The 20,878-nt window shown below is 38.7% G+C and overlaps 1 protein-coding gene across 7 annotated transcripts in view; it reads left to right on the top strand.

The window, feature by feature from the left end:
* Positions 1–20,878, top strand: part of FAT3 (FAT atypical cadherin 3) — a 391,200-nt gene that overhangs the window by 276,984 nt on the left and 93,338 nt on the right. For all 7 annotated transcript variants that reach the window (XM_054270169.1, XM_054270168.1, XM_054270172.1 and 4 more), the window contains exons 5-7: positions 11,031–11,345; positions 13,239–13,449; positions 13,884–13,952. In XM_054270169.1, coding sequence (XP_054126144.1) covers positions 11,031–11,345; positions 13,239–13,449; positions 13,884–13,952 — 595 coding nt within the window. The remainder of the gene's footprint in view (positions 1–11,030; positions 11,346–13,238; positions 13,450–13,883; positions 13,953–20,878) is intronic.

The following is a 20,878-nucleotide window of genomic DNA, read 5'->3' as shown; positions in this document are numbered from 1 at the left end:
GTGGTGCACACCTTCCCTGCCCTTTAGCTGAGTACTTCAGGATGAGTACCCTCACAGCTTTTGGGTACTCATCCTGAAGGCTGGGCAAAACTCAATGAGAGTTAAAACTACTGAAATGAGGTTGTTGAGCTCTGGATGCCACCCTGTTCTCACCAAAGTCAATGGGAAAATTCCCATTGATTTCCAAGTCTGAGGGTTTCACAGCTGGCCAGCGCTTCCCTACCAAGAGGGTGCCTGTAATTATTTGGCTGCTCAGACAGCATGAGGGTGATTTTTGTCTTTGCACTAGCTCTGTCTCCAGTTGTGCAGTATCTGTGTACCCCACTGTCCACAGCATGGCTGGGGAGGCTGAGACTGTTCTCAGGTGTCTGTAGTGGTTTTTAGAGATTCAGCAGAGCTGAGAAAAGAGCTAAATTGACTTAGTGAAAATGGGGATTACAGTAAACCTGTCCCTAAAGGTACACTTCGCTTGTGTCAGTCTTGTCTAGTGAGAAAGAGCAAGGTTTGTACTGTGTCTGGTGAAACACAGAGTCCTGCTGCACCCATCAGGGAAGGGGATGATAGCTCTCATTCTTTATCACCACAACAGTTTCCTGAACTTCAGTTTCACATCTTTGTACTGGGTGCAACATCTGAGCCTGTTTTCCAGGTTGAGTTTTCCAAGTTGGGAAATCAATGTGGAAAAAGTAAAAATGGTCCAAGAATGTGAGTTTTACTTCAAAATTGGAATCTTCATTTTTTTTCCCATGCTGATTGATTCTCAACCAGCTTGTAAATTTGACCCCATGCCAATAAAAATTAGCTAATAGATATTTACAGGACAAATAAAATCAAAGACGAGTAGAGGTTGAGATAATAAGACTTGTCTGTGTTGCCTGTTAGATGAAAGTGTGATTAAATATGGCCCAATTAATGCCTTTTATCTGTCCAAAATTGATTTGTAACAGAAAGTTGTGAAGTAGGCATCAAGAAGTCAAGTATAACTTTTTATTACTAAAATCAAAGCAACTATTGATGTGATTTACTTTAACCTGGTCTGACAAAAAGGGGATGGTACTGTGATTTTAAAAATCTGCCTTGGGAAGAACCCCAACAACAAGGCTCCTTATTCATGCTTATCTCCTTCACCTTATTTTAATTACTTTTCATACTGATTTTCTGAGAATTTTTATACTATTTTGTAAGATATTTTATAATCCTCATCTGACTCCAAAAATTACTTTATTCAGATATGCATGAATAATTGCTATGATATTGTCTTCTAATTTGATTAAAATTTTACTTTCCACCTCCTTGATAACCAACGAAATTACTGTCAAATAACTTGAATATCACCAAAAAAAATCATATCTTCTTTTTTTTTTCCTTTTTTATTAATGAAAACAGTCACTGCAGTCTTACTGGATGACTATTCAGTAAACACAGATAAATTTCTGAGGCCTAAACCATACATTTTTGCTTTTTGCCATTTAAAATATCTCTAAAGGATATTCAAAAGTTGGGAAAAGCCTGTATCACTTAAAAATCTGATTTATATATCTTCTACCCAGCTACAAAATCAATTTTTTATTTATCAGTTTTCTAACGGGTCAGCTTTATTTTGAACATAAAACTGTGGAAGCTTCATTTTTAATGAGAAAAAACTGAATTGCATTTAAATGTCAGAGGCTGCTCATCAGTCTGTCAGCTGTAAAACTGTCTTTGAAACTTTTTTACCCGTGTGTGTGAATGGACAGCACTCATTTCTTGCATATTGTGGAAAAAGAGTGTAAGATGAAAATTGGGTATTTTCAACGTTACTGATGGGACACGAAGGCTTTTACATTAATATTAATGGTTTTGGCTTTGCCTGCTTTGGTATTGATCAAAGGCTTGTTGGTAAGTGATGAGTTCAAAGATAGAGATTTTTGGGAGAGGGGAGTTTGGGGGGTGAGCTCTAAGTTTCTATTTGTAGTAAAATTGTACAATTAATCACCAAAATTGCAGTTGTACAGTGCATGTTCTTCAGTGACCAAACGTCTTAGTAAATTTGCCCCAGCCTGACTTGGGGAGCTGCAATGCCTCTCCTCCTTTTGCTCTCTCATTGCCATTGCTCACTGCTATCTGCCTTCGGGGGGGATTTGTTTTCTTTTGGCAGTTCATTTTAAACCCTGGGTATTTCTGTAGCCTGCTTGTAGCACAGATGCACAAACAGTTTATTGGTGGGTGGAGGTGGCTGCAAGTGGGTGACAGAGGAGGAATGTCTGGAGGAGGAGCTGGAGATGGGGCTGGATTTGGCTTAATCTGGTTTTGGCCAGAGACAAGGTGGTGTCATCCCCTGTTGGCACAACCAAGTGCTGCTGAGGGGAAAAATAAAAAAGAAACTACTGCCTTTCTTTTGAAAATCCCTAGTTCTGCTTTATATAGAGGCGTAGAATTTGGAGTGTTGCTATAAAGTTTTCCTATAAAGTAAATAAATAATATATGGACTATATTCAGTGTTCCTATAAAGTAAATAAATAATATATGCAGTATATGCAGTGTTCCTATAAAGTAAATAAATCTAAGGAACTACTGTGTATATCTTTCATCTCATTGCTGGCCAAATAAAGATTTTTACCTCCTCAGGAACAGCAATATTGTTTTGAAGCTGACCATCACAGAGCCTCACCTGAGGATGCTTCATCCAACATCAGAGGGCAGTGGATGTCAGCGTGACAAAAATTGTTTAGAAGTAGGTTTTTATATTATAGTTTGGGACACAAGATGATTATTCCCTTTGAAGACTGAAAGTCTCAGTTGAAGTTATTGCTTTGTTGTAACAGAAGGTTCTGCCACAATATTTTTAAGGGTGTACAGAGCAAGCTCTTTCACACTATGCCTTCTCCTAGAGGACCTTGAGCAGCTTGTGCACATTAGCATGAGGCAGTGCTGCTGATTTAGTGCCAGACAAATGGAAGGCTATTGCCCCACACCTGCTCTGAATTCAGGAGTTTCTGCTAAAGGAGCTGGGAGTTAATTCCCAGTCAGTTTTGGTATCTGGGGATCTGTGCTACAAACTGACACGGCTGCACACCCAAACAAGGATGTAAAGTAAATACTGTTGATTAGTTAACTCCATAGTGACTAATAGCTTGATTAAATTTTGGCAATAAATCAGCACCTATTTTTTGAGCTGTTGATAGTTAAAACATAAATTATTAATAGTAGGGAAATATCTTGGAAGCATGGATAGCATATTCTGTCTTTATTAATAGCCAGAATGGTTTTCTTACATGATTATACATATGACTGGTCTAGTATGAAAAAAATGGAAGTTTGGAGATGTGTAACAATCTTCATCATTTTGGGGAAAGTGAAGAAGGTGTTTGATTCCTTCTTATAGTGAAGATGAGAATCAAGTATCATTTGTGGATAGAAAACGAAGAGTAATTGAATCTTTGCGAAAACATCACTGTGGTGAGCTTACAAGTTGATGCACACCTCTTTTGAAGCACAAAAACTGAGAGCTACTGTATTTTCTGAGTGCTAAGATAAGATTTTTGGAGAATGGCATTATCTGTAGAGGTAGATCTGATAGAGGGGAATTTATCAATATTTAATCATGGGTGTTTCTTTTCACAAGAAAAGCAAAATCCACAAATGGCTGAAGTAGATATTGAGGTATGAATCAGATTAAAATTGACATAGAGAGTACTACTGACATTAAACTGCATGCATATCTTGATTTGCAAGCTTTGTGTTATTTAAATCTGCTTGAAGTGAAATATTCTCACATTGGACTGTTCATTTTCTGTTCACAAAACTCTCAGATTGTAATCTTCACTTTCAGCAGGAGCTAAACACCTTCTTCAAAGTTTACTGTGAAGATCAATAGGCAACTTTTATCTTCTTTCTCATTTAAGGGCTGTGATGGTAATTCTGTTTAGTGATAGGTTGTTTCTCAAGAGGTTTCATATGCCTAAAAAAATCATTTTTAAGCAATTGCATATCATACTTTATCTTGTTTGTAAGGTGCCAGTCTGACGGTGAGTAAATGTTCTTCGACAGGTATTATCAGGGGACGGTTTGGAGTGTGTTCTGCTTTTCAAGTCTTTCTTCATTATATATTTAGCAAGACTCATTACTGTAGCCTCATGAGCAAAGAGGAAGCTCATAATGTACTCAAAAGACCTTTACAATCATTGTTTGGAGACTGAGGTTGATGTTCTTACTGTGATCATCTCAAATTTTCCGATCTTCTTGTTGCAAACTTTGCAAACTGCTCAACATGAGATATGGTATGTGCAGTTTCAAGGTTCTGTTATCACCTAGAAGGTCAGAAAAAGTCCTGGTTGAGCAATGCTTTTTCTTACCAGAGGATTTCTGCGGAATCTTAGTACCTTTAGGCAGTAGAGGTAAAGCTTTTCTGTATTTAATTCCACTGGTAGAAGTAAGAGGGACTTCTGGAAAGTGACTGCCTTAGAGTCACTTCTGAACAAAATTTAATCTATATTTCATCAAATGCATGGTGAAATTATGAACTCAGCATTCATAAGGATTATAGTTTTCTTTTTACTCAGGAAAAGGAGGGGGAAGGTGCTTTCTGAGGCTGCCTGGAGGAGTTTCCTTTAACACATGACAGGCTGCTCTGTTTTCTGGGAATCTAATGGTGCAATGGTTGGTTCTGCATTTAGCATGTATTGATTGAAGAACACTGTAAATAAAGGCTGATGCACAAAGGTTGTCAGGATCTCCAGACTCTAATGAACTTTAAAAGCAGTGCTCATGGAAAACTGTTATTTTTCTTTTAGAGGGTCAAGAGCTATGCATATTCTTCCTTTTAGTGCTACTAAATCTGAAATATAGGTCTTTCGTTTCTTTACAAGGACTTGTTTACTGTTTCTGTTTCCAAAAAGCTTGTAGAATAAAGTGTGACACAGGATAAATGTAATAGATGTAGTAGCAGTGTTTTTGGACTTTTAAATCACCCATTCTGATACTGCATTCTGCCAGGTCCTTTGGTTACCATCTACTGGTCTCAGCATTTTGAGACTGACAAAAGTTAAGATTTGAAGCCTCTAAGGCTTTCTTCAGTACACTCTTCTAATATTTAGGTTTGCAAATACTACAGGGAGCATTTAACTCTAAATGAAAAAGCCTGCCTTCCTTCCTTTCTTCCTGTCTTTTGGCAATACAGCACTGAAATTACCTGATGTCATCGTTAATTCTCACATGGTTTAACAGACCATTATGCATTGTTTTCAAGCTTGAGTGTGGCTGGAAGCCATTGACATTCCTAATCAAACACCTAGACTGTTTATGTCAGTAATAATCTCTATTTAAAATGTACTCTAAATTATTTATTTCTCATACCTGGCCAGAGTGAATATATTAATATTTTTTTACAAACAAAGATTTCCCAGATTAGCAAAGGAAAAATGGATCATATTGATATGATTGGAACTCTTTTGGACAAGAATTATGATTCGTCTTTTGGGACAGCACCACATCCTGTTAGAATAAGTGAAATAAGCATTTACCCATTTCTTTCCCACAGTTGCTAGATAAGGGATTAGAAAGATAAAGTATCTAGTTTGCTACAGCTAACTCAGTATTCATTTTGAAGAAAAAAGAAAAGAAAAATTACATTTATTCTTCTCTCATATTCCGTATATCTTTGAGCTACACTGCTTTCACTTTGTAGCAATAATCTGACATGAAGTTCAGTAACAGCATGCATTTCAGAAAAATATTTCCTTGTAAGAATTTAGCCACGAGTTTAGTCTCTCTCTGAAGTCGGCAGAGATAGTAATTCAGTGCGTTTGACTTTTAAGTTGTATTCATCCCTCGATGAGCTCTCCTTTATAATCTTTCACTTCTCCCACTCGGGCTGAATTCTAGAGACTTACAATAGGTACTGCAGCTCGTTTACACACTTGCAGAAGAAACAAACCCATTAGTCACTAACAGCAGGGGTATGCCTTAACTCTACCGCTCCCTTTGATCATTTTTCTTCCTTCAGTAGCTCAACCAGATTCTCTTTTCTAAGGTTTTCTGAAGCAAAATTAGCATTTCTTGCTGGGGGAAGGGAGAGACTTTTACCTGTGTGTACGCTTCTTTGATGAGGCACAAGCATCTCAGCTCGCTTCATTTTGCATTAAGCAGTTATCACACTAATAAAATAAACAAGCAAATATGGCATCTTCAGCTTTTTGCAATGCTAATGACAGTGATATGACAGTTCCTCATAACTTAAATATTGGGTAGGCTAAGTACTTCTTCCTGCCAAGGAATGATATGGAAGAAGATACTTGTTCTTCTCAAGGCTTGATGACTCACATTAAACACCTGCTAATTGTCTTTTACTTGTTGAAGTAACATCCCTGCTAGCTACTCCCTCTAGCTGAGTTAATAATTACCTTGGAAATCATGAGTTTTTGTTAATGAGACTCGATATAGTACTGTTAATTCAGGAGAGTGGTCCTCACAGTTGTGTCTGTATTCTGAAAGATTCAGGAACTACACCTCCTCCAATTAAGTGTCACTGTCTGACTCATAGGAGGAGTGACTGTCTCAAGGCAAAATTCCTTTTGTGACCATTGCTGAACTATGCTAGGCTGGATTAGGCTGGATTATTAGGCAATACTTCCACAGTAGAGGTCTCCTCCATGCCTTCTCCATAGTCATAAAGAGAAGAACTTCTCACATCTAACATTCCAGCTGTGGTATGTTAACATTCAGTGTCAGTCTTCATTTTCACTGAGAAGGTTCACTTCTATGGAAATCCCTTTGTAGTTGTTCTGTGTACCTGAACATAAACATGAAAATCTCTCAGTCCTGTAGGGAAGGGAGTGTTAATGCCTGTAGACCCAACCTGTTGAAGTAGATCCTGCAGAAGAAGTGGAAATTGTTCTACTTGTAGAGAAAGTTCTGTTATTACACGGAATTTCTCATATGCTGCAGAAGGAAATATTTTAATGCATTTTTCTCAAAAAATACATATCTGATAGAAGTAGAGGGAATTTGAGGAGGCCTTGTCCTGCTCCATCCAGCTAAAGGAAACTTTGTAAGGGAGGTGTGACTGTTGTTACTTTAGAAAAGAAATTCCTAGGTAACGAGTGTCTGTATGTTTATTGACAGACATATTTCAGTTAAGTCATAAGCATTAAATCCAGGGGGTAGATACAGATTCCTAGAGGAAAATGCACATTTTGTGGAGAAAACTGTAGTGGAACTGGTTGTGAGAAAACAGCAGTGATGCTTACGATTTCACCATGAAAATATATAATGGTCCATATTAATTTTGTTGTCTGTTGCATTCAGGCCCTATTAAATATGTAATCATATTCTTTATAAGACATTCCACCCTTACTGAATGTACCAACCCTTTGTCTGATTAGTCACAGAGTGCAAATTCAGCTGCTTTCATGGCTGTATCCTAGCTTTGGGAGGTTGTATCCTCTGTTTAGGCTGTCCTGACACAGCATGAGCAGCAATATCTAACCAGTGCAGCAGAGGGGACAGGCACTGTCCTGGTCCATCTCAGCTGCACATGGTCAAGCAGCAGCTTGTCTGCAGCAGTTGGATCTGGATACCAGACTCATCACACAGACAGGAGGTGTTCACCATTTAGGAAAGCACAGGCTGACCAAGCAGCTGTTCCCCATCTCTGCTGGGAAAGCTGTGATTTTGTCCTTACCCTTTTCCCATTCTGATTACTGTGAGAGTCACCTCTTGTTGGGTTTTGGATGGCAAACTTTGACAAGCATGTATTGAGACAGTCTGTCTCAGACTGACAGATGAATGACAGATGTCACTCAGATGTCATTCATCTGCATTACCTTTCTTCTCTGTGTTCTTTTTCCTACCATGCTATCTACAGGCTTCTAAACAAAAGAACCTCACTGGTCCTAAATTACAGCTTCTCTCCTGCAAGCTCTCCTGTGCCTTGTGCATCTGCCTTTTGCATTTCCAGAGATACCAGCTGTGAATTAGCTTTGTCCTATGAACATCCTAACCTCCCTCCTCTCCCTGGTTACTTTTTACTGTAATTTCCAGCTGTTCAAGAGTTTAGCTAAGAACTGTGGTAATGTTTGAATTGAAATTGCCTTGGTTAGAGAGGCCCCTAAGTGCTGGTGTGATGCTGTGTCCTGATGGAAATGGTATTTGCAGAGTGATGTGCTGAATGACCTCTCTGCTTCTCCCCGGTTTTGTCTGGGAACAATTCTGAACTGGCAGCAATTTCTTGGTTTGTTTTAATGTGTTGTCATGGTGGGTTTTTTTTTTTTTCTGCAGGGGCAGATAAAATTTTTGCAGCTCTTTTACCTTGTTTATGGCTGGAACCTGAATGGCCAGGCTGGGGTCAGGATGATGGAGCGCAGAAAAGGGATCAGCCAGGGTGCAGATTTACAGTTGGTGGAATAATCACATCACTGGTGAGAACTTCAGCTCCTGTGTCTGGCACTCAGAACTTTTTGAGTGGAGCTGCATCCTGTAATTTTGAAAAGTTTTGAGTGCCACTCAGAGAAAAAGGCTTAGCTGGTGCCTAGCATTTTCCTCTCCAGGGATGTAAAGTTTTAGCCCAATAGAACTTACTAACTTCAGGCCAGTTTTCATTATTTTTTATTAATTAGCTGTCATTTTGTGTTATTGCCATTACTCTTTCCTGTTAGCTGTCAGCAACTATTTTCAGTGCAACATTTCTGTTACCAAATAGATTCCCCCCAAGTTTGGGCTTAAAAAACAAACAAATGCATGCAAACATTTGCTACCACAGCACCATACTAGTCAAGATTTCAGCAGTAACAGGACAAACTGTGAGAATGCGCTGGTAAGACAGAAGGATGCTTCACTTCTTGCGCAGTTTTTTGACTCAGGTAGGGTTTTTTCATCATAGTTGTTTGACTCTTTATGCCACTGTGGTTTTCATAGATTTTATTGACATAGCTGGTTGTGAACCCTTTATCTCACTCACATACCTTTTCTGTTGATTACTGCTAGCAGGTTGAAGAAAATGTCCTAAAAAAAAAAAAAAAGTTTAATTTGTTCAGAGAACAAGAGTTTCCAGAATCTTGCTAGTATTTTTTTAATGCAAAAACATTACTCCCTAAAAAAGCATTTTGTTGATATTTTTTGAGTTAGTGTCTCTGATTGTTTCTATGCAATACACCCTGTACTGCTTGTCATCAGTGGTTATTTTATCTATGGAGGAACCCAAAAAAGGTTTTCCTTTGTCAACTTGTGGTCTTGCCTAGAGCTTGGCCAGTTGCAACAGAGTAGAACAGAAATAGAGGGGATCATCAGTGAAATGGAGAGGCTGAGGTTCCTGGTGGTGTGGCTCTTACCATGTGGAAAGGCAGATTCACAGCTGTGTGTACAGCCTTTCAGCACTAGAAGTGCTGTTTTGGAAAGTGTTGGCAGTGGGAACTGGATGGCTCAGCACACTGATAATGGTGTTGGTCTTCTTCCCACACCCCTGTGCTGGTGACTGGCAGATGTCACATTGCAGGGTGGGTCCCATCCCCATCCAGCACTCTGCAAACAGCTGTCCCCATCACAGGAGTGGTGATCCCAACAACTGATAATTGCGAAAGCGACTCAGCACTTAGGAAACTCTACCCCAGTCTTGGGAGAAAGAGGCCTGAGACTGGTATGCGGTGTTGGGAGGATGGTTCCACTCTCCAAGTGGGTTTTGGGCTGTTTTGGGGAATTTAAATTGCCACTGTACATTGCCGAGCTCCTCACTTTTCTGTAAATGAGCTGTTTCAGTCCCCGAGGCTGTCAGTCTGCTCTCTTCCACTGCATCAGTTTTTAAACACATAGTTAAATACAGGAAAGGGATAAAGTCTTTTACCTTTCTCATAGAAAACACAATTTTTCTGCTGATCTCAGTGTTAAACTGGAGTTACTCTAAGTTTAGACTTTACACAAGGATGGGAAAATGCCATAGGGTATTATTCCCAGAAAATTTTGCTTTGCCTAATGACTGGACATCAGGACTATAGGATTTGCAAGGGAACACAGGAACTTTTGAGGAAAAATAAAACATCAAGAAGTTACCAGCAAACCGATCGATGTACAGTGATCAGTATGAGCAGAGAAGGCTATGTAATATCTTGGCTCACTATCATCAGAAATTGCTACTGTGGGATTTGGCATGTTACCATATGTAGCTGAAAATGAAATTTGAACTTCTTTCATGCAAACAAAAATAACTTTCTGCCTTATTTCTTTCTCATTAAAAATGCAATCGAAATATTGAGGGAGAAGTTTGAAACATATTGATTTCATTTTGAAGGCATATTATTAAATCTCTTGAGGGCTTGTTGATCTCGAATCATTTTATTTTCATAGTGTTTCAGATTGAAAATTATTAGTAATTCTGTTTAAGTTGCAGCTAAATTACTAATTAACTTTCATCTCAAAGATTTTATTTCTTACATGTCCCTGGCAGCACAGTGCACTCTCTACACAATGCAGCAGAAATTTTTTGTTACCTGCCTCTCTGTGCTCCTTATAATCTTATAAAGCAGTTTGGAATTAATGAGCTGTCACATCTTGGGTAATGAATGAAAAGAGCTGACAGAAATCCTTTTGTTGTTTAAGAATTTCCAAATAATTAATGGGAAAAAAATGACAGAGGTTCTTTTAGGGTTTAAGAAGAAATGCATCTTTCAAATTCTTTCCATGACAGAAGAAACTTTAAAATATGTATGCAAAAAATGCAGAGATCCCTGATTAATGGGTTAATTCCAGTTCTCTCTTCTGAGACAAACTTGCAGAATTTGAGATAAAAGGATTTAATGTTTTGAGAAGTAGCTTCCTAATCTGCAGGTTCCATATTCCACGTTTATCTCAGAAATAAAAAATCTTTTGGATTCCTGGATTGTGGACAAACTGAGTTAAACCCCGAGCATGTTTACAATAATTCTGTACTGTGTACACAGAAGATGTTGCAAACTGCAGTTAGCTTTGGGGAAGGCAGGGAGTTTCGTTATGTTTTATGTTTTTCTCCAGTTCCTGAAATCCCGCTGTAGCTGTTGGGAATAACTTGCCCTGCTGTTTTTCAGGTAACCGTCTCAGATGGGGGCACATCCCCCAAGCAATCCTCTGTTTGGGTGGTGGTGCAGGTCCTGGATGAGAATGACAACAAACCGCAGTTCCCAGAGAAAGTCTATCAGATCAAGCTGCCGGAGAGGGACCGAAAGAAAAGAGGGGAGCCCATCTACAGAGCCTTTGCTTTTGACAAAGACGAAGGCCCTAATGCAGAAATCTCGTACAGCATTGTGGATGGGAACGATGATGGGAAGTTCTTCATTGATCCCAAAACAGGGATGGTTTCTTCCAGAAAGCAGTTCACAGCGGGGAGTTATGACATCTTAACGGTAAGCACTCTTTCATTGACATACAAACCCATGATTTGCCTGACTTCTTTATTCTTTTCTTTGTTAAGAAATAGGCCCTCCTGTATCAAGAGGAATATATGACTGTGTTTATGCCCTGTATGTAAGACCAAAATTAAGAAATTTAATATTCATATGCAACTACTGCCAAAAAATTGAGTGTGAGAGATCATTCACGTTGTTGCAGGTCATGAAGTATTCTCAGACTGTTAAGTCAGCCTGCAAATTGTTAGCATAAGCCATTCCCTTGAATATGCAGAAATGAAGACCAAGTACTTGTCTGCTCCCAAAGTTGTATCATGTTGGCCTGGTCACATACAGCTACAAAAGGATGGGTACTTACTTCGGTGTGGGCACAATTGTTTGCCCTTACAGAGGGCACCTCCTGTCCCAGTTAGGTGGCTGCATCTAAGGGAGGAGGAGTACTGTGTACTCTGGGTTGTGAAAGCAATTTCAGTTAAAAGAAAGCTCAGTCAAAATTCTTCTTTCAGAACTCTAACCGTACAGTGAAGGTAAGGGGGAATAAAATATGGTTGAGTTGATATAAAAGCCATATAAGACTGGAATGTGCACTCTTCATGTGCAGGAATAAGCCAACAAGTTGTAGTTAAGGAGCTGAAATAAAAATGTCAGAGATCCATGGTCTGACATCTGGAAGTGATGTATCTTACAGAAGTGGGTTGCCTTCATAATGTTGGAAAATGAATAAATAACAAAATGTTGAGAAATACTTAGGAATCAGAGTAGAGCAGCCTTCTAGTGAGTGAGTACTTTTCCCTCTGGTGACCTCAAAGTCCTGTTTGAGATCTGAGCTTTCTTATAATGCAACAACTGAATATTTTCTAACTAGAAACTGCTCATCACACTCTCAGTATCTTTTCACAAAGGACCTGCCTGGAATGGAGCAGAGTGACGAGTGTTAGTATCAAATACACTTAACACATTTCCAGAGGAAGAAGTAGGGCATGATTTCTCAGAAAAATAAAGTATTGCCCATTTTTAAAATGTATTCTAATGGCATATTTATACCAGTGGACCTATATAGCCAGAAACATTACCTTTTTTAAAAAAAAAAGGTTAACATTTTGTTAACATTGATGTTATCCACCAAAGCACCCATTTTGTAACCTACATTCAGCCTTTTCTTAAGCCCAGTGTTTGTTGCTGCTCATTTTGTCTTTGCTATGCTAAATCCATAAAGCATGTCACACAAAGATCAAGCCTATCCATCTTTCTGGAAGACTTTATAATAAAAAGAAATAGCACCAAGCAAAGCAATTCTTAATGAACTTGACAGAGAAGAGAAAGAAAACATGACAAAATTTTGAATTATATTTTTTATGGAGAATGAGGGAAATGACCTGAAACTTATTTAATTCAATTAAAGATCCTGAGGAAGGCAATATAGGCATACTTATCTACAACACAGATGCCACTTGAAAGCAGTCAAATATGCTCTGGGTGAGCATGTTTAGCAATGTATGGTCTTGCAAAGGGTCATTGCAAAGCTTCCAGCTTTGCTACAAGACAGAGCTGGGTGCAAGATGAAATCAGACATGGAAGCTGGTTCTGGAGAGGAGGATCTGTGTGGGGAGGGTTCGAATTGCATCTGAAGAAGGCCTCAGACCAGCATTTCTTAAAAAAAAACATTTCAGTTTAAAATCACCTTTTTCAGTTAAAAGTCAAAGCATTATTAAAAAAAAAAAAAACTGTGAGAATTGAGAAATAAGCATTTGTCGTCCTTTTTTTTGTGAGATTTTATATAAAAGGTTACAAAGGCCATTTTCCAAGCAGTCATCACACTGCAGTAGAAGTAGTTCTGAACTGCCAAGCTGGAATGCTCAGCCTGAGCCATCTTTTCTTTGTGCCTGCCAGATAAAAGCAGTGGACAATGGCCGGCCCCAAAAATCTTCCACTGCGCGTCTCCACATCGAGTGGATAAAAAAGCCTGCGCCCTCGCCCGTGCCCCTGACTTTTGATGAGCCCTTTTACAACTTCACCGTCATGGAGAGCGACAAAGTGACCGAGATTGTGGGGGTGGTCTCTGTGCAGCCCTCCAACATCCCCCTGTGGTTCGACATCGTCGGTAAGTCGGGAGCCAGTGGTGCCAGGAGGACGCCCCAGAAGCAAAGCATTCGGCTGTGCGGTTTTCAGAGCAAGAAAACTAACCCTGAATTGCCTCCCCCCCCCCCCGTTAAATCCATTTTCCTAATGAAAATGCTGTTGTAATATAGTGATAACAGTAGTAATAGTAATAATAATATTCCTGCTTTTGTTATGACTCCTTAGCTAAGCTTAAAAAAAAAAGCGCTGTATGGCTGAATTGGTTCTTTTTCGTACTATGTTATTTACTGCAATCTTAATGTTGTCTGTCATTTAAATTCTATTGTCATACTTTGCTAATCTCATTTCTAAATGTATTTATGGTACTTAGACTTGCTGTCCCTCATTTCTCTCTTTCTTCACCTTTTTTTCTGCATTCTGTTCTTTTTTTTCTGCTTCCGACTGCCCTGCTTCAAGGTGGCAAGCATGCTCGAGAGATGTTCTATATTCTACAGACAGCTTGTGGGCAGAACTGTTCAACAGAAGGTACCCTTAGTGCAAACACATTTGCTAAAATACAACTATCCAGGCTGCCTTTTATTTTTTGCAAGTTTTTTTGAGACAATTTATATTACATCTTTCGTAAGTGCCTGTGACAGGATGCGATGCGACACATGGATGTGCTGCATTTCTTTCTATGACAGCTTTTGCCGTATTTGTGTCCAATTATTATCATTTTATTCACGGATTTTCCACAGTTTATCACAAATAATTAATTCAAACTTTTCACAGTCCAGTGCCATCCATTTAACTGTGAAACAGAATGGGATGCCTCAACATATGGGTTACAAATGGAGACACCAAAAGTTTGTCTTGAATGCAAGCTGAAACAGAGAAATGTGTTTTGATGTGAGATTTCAACCACAAAATTTCCCTACATAAAATTGCTTATAAAAATAAGGAGGGAGAAGCATCTTTAGTAAAAAGGAGGAAAAGCCATAGAAGTCTTAAAATTGCAGGGAAATGCCTTAGATGCCAAAATTACAGGGAGTAAAGGGTTTCACTTGGTTGAAGTAAAGAAATGGGAGTCGATGTTCCTACGCATTTCTTTCCCACTTCTGCTGCTGATTCAGTTAATGTTGTTTAAAATAACTCATTTAACATCTCAAAAGTGAGAAATTCCCCTAGAAAATTATTGTGCTTCTTAATATTTGCAGATGCTTCTGTGTAGTGTTTGCATACCTTTGTATGTAAAACAGTTCATCTGCACAAAGTGTAGTTATTTAAATGAAGGGTTATAAAGCAAATGCTATATGAAAGATTAGAGAAACAAAAAGCCTTTGCCGTGGACTTAGCGGAAAGTGTGCATCAGCAGTCTTTATTTACAGGGATTGAGCCTGGCTCCCATTTCAGCATAGTTATTTGCAGATGGGTTTAGCCAACAGGAAGGACAGGGACCACAGGAGAAAGGGTCTGTCAGAGTCATTTTCATCCACCTTTTATTGCCAATTTGTGCAGATGAAAGACAGAAGCAGCACCATTTCCTCTCTGAATTTGTAGCATGGTTTCTGATGTGCCAATCATATTAAAATTAAACCCAAAGCTACTACCATGTTCTGAGGTTCCTGCTAGTCCCTGGGGGAGGACAGCATATGTTTCCTACAGTTTTCCTGCCATTTCCTCGGTTGCTTCTGTATGCTACATGCAGTTTATAAGCTAATGTTTATATTTCCATTTCCTTCCTCACTGACCCTTTCCTCCCAAGACAAATCCATCTTTATTGATGTTATTGACAGGTTTTTTTCCTACTTGAACCTTTTGCTGGACTTCTGGTCCTTTCCATGGCAGCTTGACCAACTCTCATTAAAATGCTGCCCTAAGGGAAATCCCTGCTCTTCTGCTACATTCTTTTTCATTATTAAGAGTCACTTTCAATCAAGCAACACCTTGTAATGGTATTTGATTTTTTGCCTACCAAACAGAGATGATGGTAGGAAGAACATTAGGAAATTTTAGCCTCTGTCATATAATGTGGCCTTTATGCCTAAACTAGTTCAAATGGTTTTGATGTGAGATTTCAGAAGATTTTCCCTATTTAAACAATTCTAATGGTTTCCCTACAGGCTGTAGCTTCTGAAGTTGCAAGATGCTGCATCATTGCAGAGGTCACTGAGAGAGAGCTTTCCTCAATTTAATGAGAAATCGGTGACCCTGAACTTCCACTTTCGTTCTGCTACCATGTGAATGTTTTCATTAAATATTGCTGCTGTTACAAATAATTGCACTCCCAACAGCAGCAGTTTCTGCAACAGGAATAGCCAGCAATCCTGGGCATGCAGAAGACCTTGTTGTTCCAGACACACAGCATACAAGGGGCATCGACAAAACCCATCCTGAGAGTTTTACATACAGAATGCTGCATATTTAGATAACCATTTCTGCCTTTAGCCAGTGTCAAACCCCACTTATTTTCATTGTTCCTTGATATCATCTGCATTGAGGTCTAGTGCTGAAAAGCCCAATGGAAGACATGGGCTATTTGTAGAAGTTAATTGTCATATATAGAAAGCTGTATGTGACTGCTGATGCACGAGATGGTTTCTGTGCTGCTGTAAAACCAGACCTGGTCCTGCTCCATCTGGTATATCGTGATTCTGAACCTCTGTGCATAATTCACAGTAATGTCAACAAAACCCCTGAAGGCTTATGTAGAGACATGGTTTAACATAGAGTTTGCTGCTTGACCTTTATCTTTATGACCTTTTCAAAATAAATGGGCATTGGAATTCCAGACGATCTCTTTTTTAATGCATAACATCCACTCTTTCCCAGACAAAAAAAAAGAGAGGGAGAGCAGATAAAGTTTGGCTATAGTGTCCTGTCTGCCTAACTTTGCACCTTAATTATATATGCTTTAGGTAGCTGTTTAAGTTCTTGAGTTAATCAGATCCAAGGGAGGAAGATGCCACAGAGGCAGGAAAGTCATCTTCCACTGACGGACTGGAGAGGAACAGGATACTTGGGTGATTGTTTGTTTCTTTAATTGGGAATAGTTGAGATGTCATACCTGGTTTCTCTTTTCAGGCTGCATTCAATACCATTCTCAATTCAGGCACTTTCCACTGTGTGAAAGACATAAGCATAACTTGTATCAGTTTACAATTTATTTAGTCATTAATAAGAAACTAATTTTCAATGGGAACTCCCAAATAAGTCAGAGACCTTTGTTTGTACCAGGTAAATTGAGCCCTTTTTGTTTTTTCCTTTGTTACTCATGGGAATGGTGGGATGAATAGTTTTAACACTGGAGCTAAGCTGCATGGTGCTGGTCTTTGCTTAAGTGGCATGTTGCACAACATCTCTCTGGTTCCCCAAACAGTCCTCCCTCTATCTTTGCTTCCTCCCCCAGCCTGTGCCTTTATAACAGCAGCCAAGCTTTGAAACCACATCAGCACTTTTTACCAAGTGTGCTTAAGTGCCAATAATTTAAATATCTGTTAATTTTAGTTAATTGTCCATTTAATTCATAGTGCTACAAGTTTTCATTAAAGTCAAAAACATGCATCTCCCTAGCCTTCTTTGAATAATATTCTCTGAGAGCTATCTAAAATACTTTCCTGATTTCTTTCTTGCTTTTTATGCCCTTGCTTTCAGCTTCTTAGCAGCAAACTCAAGGCTTTGAGTCTCTTTACAGTAGTTTTATCTAAAATTCAGAGTCTGCATTCATTACTTTCTTCTTAACATTATATAGTACATAAAAGAATAAATATTTGCCTGTCATTTGACTAATATTTATTATGTTATGATTAAAAAAATCTGTAGTTGAAATTTTGGTTTTTGAGGCAGTCTTTAAGTTTATTTCATCTTCTTTGAAACAAAAGAAATGAAAATTTTGGCTTTTCTTCTTTTTCTGAAAATTCTAGAGGTACTTTAGCCTCACCTCTGAGTTTCAGGGTGAATTAGTTTCCTGTGTTTGCTCTGACTCTCTTCCCTGAGCAATGTGACAGTTGTAGCAATTGGTCCCATTTATCATCACTGTTCACTGCTGTCAGCTTTTTTGGGACAAGACAAGTAAGAATCTTCTCTGCAGTGAGAAAATGTGGTTAAGAGGACTGTTCTCTAAATCAGATAATTTCCTCTTATTTCTTTTCTCTATTTGTTCATAATGGCATGGTGGGCCAAATGAGTCTTGTGTGAGGATAGCCATATATCGTGGCTCTATTAAGTTTGAACACAAAATATTGTGGGCTGTTTGCTACCTGCCAGTGAAGGAAGACTCCTGCTAGGTTTTAGCAGTGTTTGAATTGGGGATGTCCTCCAGAGCTCAGTGTGATCCGTCTTTGCATCTAAGACTGAACAAGTCTGATTCTCTGCAGTCTTCAGATATTTCTGAGTTGATATTCAATCCCAGCCTCTTTGATCGTCCCACTGGAAAATACAGAAAAAGGTCCTAATATGGGACTCATTTGCCTACAGATCCTCCAGATTTGCTGACATGGTTTCTTCTCAGAGGAGAAAATGATTTTTCCCATCCTAAAGTGTGTATCAGCAACTGATAGGAACATAGGGAGGCTCTGCATCGTACCAAAAAGGAACCACATTTAGGAAAAACCCTACCAGAAAAATTACCTGCTTGCAGCAAAATGCAATATAAGAAGAATATGCTTGAAAATTAAAAACCACAAGACTGAAATTAGAAAGGGACAGAGATGCAGAGCCCACGTCCTGTGGGAATGCAAGATCTGGATTGTGTCTTGCCTTAGGCAAATTCTTCAGCCGACGCCCAGAAATCCCTTTTAATAGTTCAAGTTTTCCTTGGCCTTTCCATTGCACCTCTCTTGTTAGTCTCACAAAGTTCAGTGGTTTGGGGCTTTTTAGGTGTCTTTTTTATAAGAAGGAAAATCAGTTCTTTCCAAAGTATATAGGACTTCTGTCACAAAAAAAATTGTTCATAGTGACTCTAAGCCAAAAAATAAGCTAAGAACAAAGGTAAAAGTCCAGGTTCAGACAGAAAATGTAACCAACTCTATACCAAGTACACAATGTCTGTTGGCTCAGAGGTGTCTCAGTTCAGTTTCCTGAGATCTCTTACTTAACTGTATTATACCATCTATTAAACTGAAAATAAAGACTCTTCAAGAGAGTTGTAGTGAGGGCCAGTTAATAAGATCTTTTGTACCAGGGGCTGTTTCTACAGCTGTACCAAAAGCAGCTGGAATTGGAAAATCGTATATAAACTATAATACACTATTAGATGACATTAAAATTGCTAGTTCTAAAAGTTACTAATTCTAAAAGTGTAATGCTTCCAGGGCTTTTGCAAAAGCATTAGGATCAACCTCAAGAAAGTAAGGGGGGAAATCATCTCACTTAATTTTAGGTGTCTGAAGTGTAGACATAACTGTCTGCTAGCTGATTTTGGGAATCTTAACAATTAATTGGAGAGAAAAAGTGGATTAATTTTTTTCTGGATGAATTTTTACCATTCCAACATGATAAGTCTTCTCATCCAAGGACAGCATTTGAAGTAGATGTGGACTTTTCATAAAATCTTATTCAATGTGCTTCAGTCTAATCAGATTATTTTAAGGGAAGTCTTTAAACTGTATTGAAGATGTATCAGCATTACATTTTAGCCTGAAATGATACCAGAGACAAGAGCTAATCCTCATCTCTCTGGGGTTATTCAGTATTAAAATGCTTTCTCAGGACAACCTGTCTAGCCAGATTGTCAGTGCAATCATCTTGCTTTCTTTGTCACTGATTTTCCCAAAGTGCCTGAGGAACTCACAATGTATTATCTTAATTTGAAATATTTCTTTCCTAATGCAATTGCAAGCACATTAGCAAAGACAGCTTCTACGTATCTTGTATCTGAAAGCAGGGTTTAGTAGACAGTAAAAAGGAAAGCATGTGCCAAATGCTGGAAAGTGGAATAAGTAATGAAAATTCACATTAATAAAACTGAGCAGCTGAACAAAATGCCATCATCCTTAGCCCTCTTTCATCTGAAGATTGTGATCAAAGAAACTATTAAATGGACAATAGTAAAATTGTTAAAACTCATGCTGTGGCAGCTTATGGCACTGCAGACAAGTTCCCTTCCAAAAGATTGGTACAGACAAAATGTCAAGCTTTCAGAGACAGCCTCCAGCACCCCAGAAGCCAGCACCTTCTCAGCTGACACCTCCTAGGGCCTCAGCCTCCAACCTCTCTATGGGCACCTTCGGATGGAAGTGGTTTCGTGTGGAGTTCCCAGCTGCAAGAGTTTTAAAGAGAAGACTCCTGTTTGTTTTTACATGAGAATGATACCTCTCTCTTACTGCAACTCAGCACCTGTCTTTCAAAGATGATTGTGATGGATGCTTCTAATAGGCCTTGCATAGACTTAACGTCATAGTAGGCCTTGCACAGACTTAACACATCTGTAAGACTCTAAATGTTTAACTTCACTAGCATTTTAATGTAATTCATTAATTCATCAGTGTTTAGTGCAGCTTCAGAAACATTTATCATATGAGGTCCTGTTTGGAGTGTATACAGAGGCCAAGGAGCAGCACAAACCATTTGCAGACTGCTTCTCGTACTGCAGATGAGAGGCAGGACCCAATATCTCAGGCAGTATTCCCAGAAGTTCATCCAGCTGCGTGGTTCTTCATCTGACCATGGTCTGTTAAAATGTAGAAGACTGAATCATGAATAATTCAGGGTTTCACTCCAAAATAGATTATAATCACAAATCTCACAGCAGGATGTTCTCTGATCCATCTCTGCCTCAGTGTTTGATGCAATTTCTGCCTTGTTTAATAGAAAACGATTCAATGTAAAATGAACTGCATTGCCTGGTTAGTTACAGGCTGGGGTAGCTGGCAACCAAGATTAATTTGTTTGTCACTAGACCGTTTTGGAAGATGTGAATAATGTATAAAAAATTCACATGATGGATTCAGTTCTTCTTTTAGGGGAAGAGTATGCTTCACTTAATGGAAGTGGCTTGAAGAAGTTGGTCTATTTGCAACAGACTATGTGGCGCCCTGAAAACCCAGCTCTGAGGCAGCAGAAGGTCATTTAAAACATTTATTGCGAATCCTTCCATGTTACTTCTTGGAAGTTTTAAAGGCAGGTTTTTTTGGAAGTGTGTGCCAGTTGATAGCATATAATTTTTGATTGCTCATTAAGATGGTTATTAAGCGTCTCAAAGTATAGACTTGCACTTTGTTTTCATGGTTATCAGTATGAAACATTCTCTTTGTGAAGTGCCTACTGTCCCAAGGCTAGTTTCATTTCAGCTGAGATTTCCTTGCATGAATCTCAAGCTCTTTTCTTCAAAGGAGGTTTTCATGGTGCAATTTTTCTCAATTTTTCTCAAGTAAATCGATTTTAAACATTAATTGGGAGAAAGAAACTTTTTCTTCCAGACTAACTTTAAAAAAAAAAAAAAGAGCACTGAAGATATAATCAATGTCCAAATA

This window comes from Melozone crissalis, unplaced genomic scaffold (assembly GCF_028551555.1).
Source record: "Melozone crissalis strain CALT ecotype California unplaced genomic scaffold, PUWL_Pcris_2 ptg000008l_1, whole genome shotgun sequence".
Classification (NCBI taxonomy): Eukaryota; Metazoa; Chordata; class Aves; order Passeriformes; family Passerellidae; genus Melozone; species Melozone crissalis.
Note: the sequence above shows the minus strand (reverse complement) of the source record. Positions and strands in the feature narration are given on the sequence as shown.